General features: G+C 37.4%; 1 protein-coding gene across 1 annotated transcript; it reads right to left on the bottom strand.

The window, feature by feature from the left end:
- Nucleotides 1-383: 383 nt before the first annotated feature.
- Nucleotides 384-3,773, bottom strand: LOC122073472 (FK506-binding protein 4-like). Its single transcript, XM_042638063.1, has 3 exons — nt 3,304-3,773; nt 1,009-1,251; nt 384-922 (listed from the first exon to the last, which is right to left on the bottom strand). The coding sequence occupies exons 1-3, from the start codon at nt 3,577-3,579 to the stop codon at nt 557-559; spliced, it is 885 nt and encodes a 294-aa protein (XP_042493997.1). The 5' UTR covers nt 3,580-3,773; the 3' UTR covers nt 384-556.
- Between the last annotated feature and the right edge of the window lie 538 nt (nt 3,774-4,311).

A 4,311-nucleotide genomic window follows, 5' to 3' on the forward strand; every position in this document is an offset into this window, starting at 1 on the left:
TTGCACCGTGACCAACCTATTTAAATAATCATGCCTCATATCCTAGGCATGGTCCAGTTTGTAAATGGTCGGTTGGTTAAAGTCATCAAACTACCAATAATCGAGTTAATAAGCCTTATGTGAGCTTTAAACATGCTAATGATAGATTTATCTCTAAATGGGTTATAATTGGTTTTTAAACGTGTTGGACCTAGTAAATAGGCTCTAAACGAGTTATAAGTAGATTATAAATAGACTTTAAATATGTCCTGCTAAGTCGGACTATTGATCGATTGATCCCAATTAAAATTATATTAAAGATTGAATGTTATCCCAAATCCGGTGAAGTCCTTAGAATTATATTACAGATTCAATCTGTTAATAAAAAATTTCCGATTAGAAAGAAAGAAAGTGAAGAATCTATTATCGATTTGAATGAATTAAAAAGGGGAAATTAAACAAATTAAACAAAATGAAAGAACCCATATGGTCTAGAAACAATAGAAACAAATCCCATCTTTCAAAGGACATAATATAATGGGGATAACTCCAGTGACCTCTCCCTGTACTCCATTTTTTATTGTATTTTATCATCTTTTGTTGCCTTCTCTATTACTCCAATATCCTTGGCAGCAGCTACGCTCTCCTCTTCCTTTCTCTTTTCCTTTTGATCATTCTCAGTGTTTCCCGTCTGAACTTCACCTACGGTGGTGACTGGTTTTTCTTCAGAAGTAGCAACGGCGGCGGCGACGTCGACGTCGACGTCTCGGGTGGATTCCAACTCAACCGCAGGAGGAGTGGAATATTCAACTTCATCATCTGCAGTAAGAGCTGTGGTGGTGGTCTTGATCTTGGGATTTTCTTCATGTTTCACCGACTCCAATGGAAGTGATTCTGTTTGGGTTGTTTCATCAATTCTTGATGAGTCTTTCTCTGGTTCACTCTGCAAAGTTAGATAAACAACCCATTAATGCTTACAACTTAAAAGCTTAGCTTAGGTTTCAAAGGGGAGAAAATATCAGAAGTTACCTCTTCAGTTTTTCCTTTTTGAAGGTCGGCTACGGTGGTGACTGGTTTTTCTTCAAAAGCGGTGGCAACCACTGGGGAGGATTCGAATTCAGCCGTGGGAGGAGTGGTAGTGGTGGTGGTGGTGGTTGTGGTTGTGGTTGATGCCTCAGTATTGGGATTTCCTTCATATTTCTCTGGCTCAGAAGGAAGGGTTGTTTGGATTGTTTTATCACCATTTCCTGATGATTCTTTCTCTTGTTCACTCTGCAAAAACATAGATTAATAGCCCAACGCTTAGAACTTAAAAGCTCTCATAATTAAGTTTCCCATATGTGAAATTAACTCTTTACGGGTGTTTTCTTTGCAGTTTATTCAGTGTACTCAGTATATAGTCCCTTCCCTGCCCATGAGCTAAAGTATTCTGTGACAAATTTGAGGAGCAGGGATAGGTTTTTTTCAGAGGAAATTGATTTAATATGATTCAGTTGGAGCTAGGGTAAACCAAGGCCGGGTTTCTTAAAACCCAAGTCCAATCCTAAATTTTCAAAATTGAACCCACTCCTGCAGAACTCATGTTTAGGCCTAACCTTGCCAGGCTCATTTCAACCCAATCCGGCCTTAATTGATCAAGAATGGGTCAGATTGGACTTAATAGGCCTTGAATTTTGTTAGGGTCGGGCTAACTTGATTGCTCTTTTGTTTTTTGCCATTTGTGTTCTATGTAGTAATACACAATTAAATTTATGAAGTGCAACACAATAATAATAATAGATGTTTAAGACACATGATCACAAGAATCAATGACTCATATTTCATTATTTTGAATAAAAAAATATGATGACAGGCCTAAACTATAGATATAAATCAAGGTTAAAATCAGGATTGAGTTGGGCATCTAACCCTAACCATCTTAGTTCATGTCCTGTATAGACTTCGGTTAGGCCAAGGCGGATTTGCTTCATCAAGGCCAAACTTACACCCCTTCTTGGAGCTGCAACCCTTTTATCTGGGATCTGGTAAGAAGCCTTAGCTGCAATCAATTAATAATGGAGAGAAGACACATCATGTTTATGTACATCATTTGGTCACATGTTCCTACACCAAACACTAAGAGGTGGCAAAAAGTCACCCTGCCCCTAGTTGAATGTATGAATGTCTCCCTTGGTTGGTCCCATGGTTCCAAAACAATTGTTACAGTCATTTATCTAACATAACATTGTTATTATAAAAATTGTTTTTGAACTCAGCAAACTTTACTTCCTTTCATTTAATTATCCGAGGTTGGAATCATTGCCAAGTTGTGATTCTTAGGGGAAAGAGATTCCCTCATAATGTTTTCCTCGTGGATTGTTGGGAGGCTTCGCCCGTCTGGACTCTTAGATGATTTTTATGGTGTTTGGCTTCTTTGCTTTTTTTTTTTTTTTTCCCCTTTGTTTGTTTCTCCCCTGGTCTTTATGACTAAGGGGTATGCTTTTGTTTTCTTGCTTTGTAGGGTCCATCCCTCGTGTGTTTTCCTCGTTCAGGAGATTGGGTTGTTTTGTCCTTTTTAAAAAAAGTCATTACCGATGTGATAGAAAAAAATTCGAAAAACTTTTCAAAAAAATTAGAAAATTAGAATAATTTTCAAAAATTATAATTTGAGTTTGAATTTTATTTCCAAATTACTTTCTTTGCAACCAAACGAAACTCAACGTAAAATTGATAATTATAACATTCGAGCCAACGAGCTCCTGAGAGGGAGGAGCGATCAGGCAATTGCTGACTAAAAGTACGAAAAGACATTATTACCCCTTAATATGTCAAAAAGGGAACACACTAAAGCAAAAGAGAGCCTTGTCCACCGTTTGATTGATTGATACGTAAAAAGTTTATGAACCAAATCAATAAGTTAATCATAACCAAACACAGTATTACCGACAAAACAGAGAAAACGACAGATTAATTAGTAAAGAGAGAGAGAGAGAGAGAGAGACTTAATGGTAACCTAATCACGCAGGGATGGAAGATTAAAATTCCATGCGTTTTTGGACAAAAAAAGTTGATACTTTTCAGCTTTTGATCCTTAAAAAAGATGAAAAAACAAGGAATGAAAGAAGAAAAATCTCTAAATCCCAATACTCTAATTGGGTTACTTCCCAGAATTTTATTTTGGAAGAGACAGAATGAGATTTAATGATCCCAAGATACCCATTTAACCTATTTTCAAATAATTAAAGAAGATTAATTAAGAAAGAAATCCAGAGTTATATCCAAAAAGAAAAAAAAAAATTCCAGACCTGATCAGTGAAAGATCAAAAAAGGATTGCAGCAAGTTACCTCCTTGAACAAGTTACTCAGAGAGCGTGGCTTGTTGTTACCCTCGTCTTCCTCAACCTTTTCTTCAGACCCTGACCCTTCTTGGATCTTGTCACCTTCTTCATGGGTGTTGGTGGTGTCCTTTGCTTCTTCCAAATTGACAACCTCCTTCCCTTCAGAACCCTCCTCCTTGGGTGCAGTTTCCGGTTCTGGTTCCGGTGCCGGTGCCGGTGCCTGTTCAGGTGCGATATCATCGTCTCCCTTCAAGACCTTAGGCTTAGTCGCACAGCCCCCCATCGATATTGATTAAATTAAACTCTGTTAATCTCACCTCCTTCACAAACACTAAATCTCTTCTCTTTATTACTTCTATATCTCTCTCTGCGATGGGGAGAAAGAGAGAGAGAGAGAGAGAGAGAGAGAGAGACAAAGGTTATAATTTGAAAATAGATAATAAAGAGAAGAAGCTTAATAAAAGGAGGGGGAAGAGCTTGAGAGAGACTTCATGAAGGGTTGTGTTTATATAAAAGCGAGATTTCCGCGTTTTATCGTTTCCGAAATTTGTTCTACGGCCCAAGAAATTTTTAATAAATTATAATTAAGATTTTAATTATAATTAAGCCACCACTACCACTCATTTAATTTTGAGAGGATTTTTCCTTAATTAAAAAAAAATTAATTTTCAAATGCTTAATTATCTCTCGCTGGCTGTGATTTTTCTTCATTGTTTTGGGCTAAAAATAGGAAACCAAGTCGATGCCCTTTCATATTTTATAGGAAACGTTTGGTTGATTAGAAGTGAGCTATTTATGGTAAGCTCGAATATAGTATAGAATTTTCCTGGCCCCACGATGGAAAGAACTATGGATAGTGATTCCTCGAGATCCACGCCAAATGGTTCATCGGTAACTGAACCGGGCTGGCATCCAACTAATTCCCAATCGTCACTGATCTTCAACCTCCGGACTTCCAAATATTCAGATCAGATCCAGACACTTCAGAGCATGTAATCCATTTGTTCCATTTCTA

The sequence above is a fragment of the Macadamia integrifolia genome, chromosome 3 (genome assembly GCF_013358625.1).
Source record: "Macadamia integrifolia cultivar HAES 741 chromosome 3, SCU_Mint_v3, whole genome shotgun sequence".
Classification (NCBI taxonomy): domain Eukaryota; kingdom Viridiplantae; phylum Streptophyta; class Magnoliopsida; order Proteales; family Proteaceae; genus Macadamia; species Macadamia integrifolia.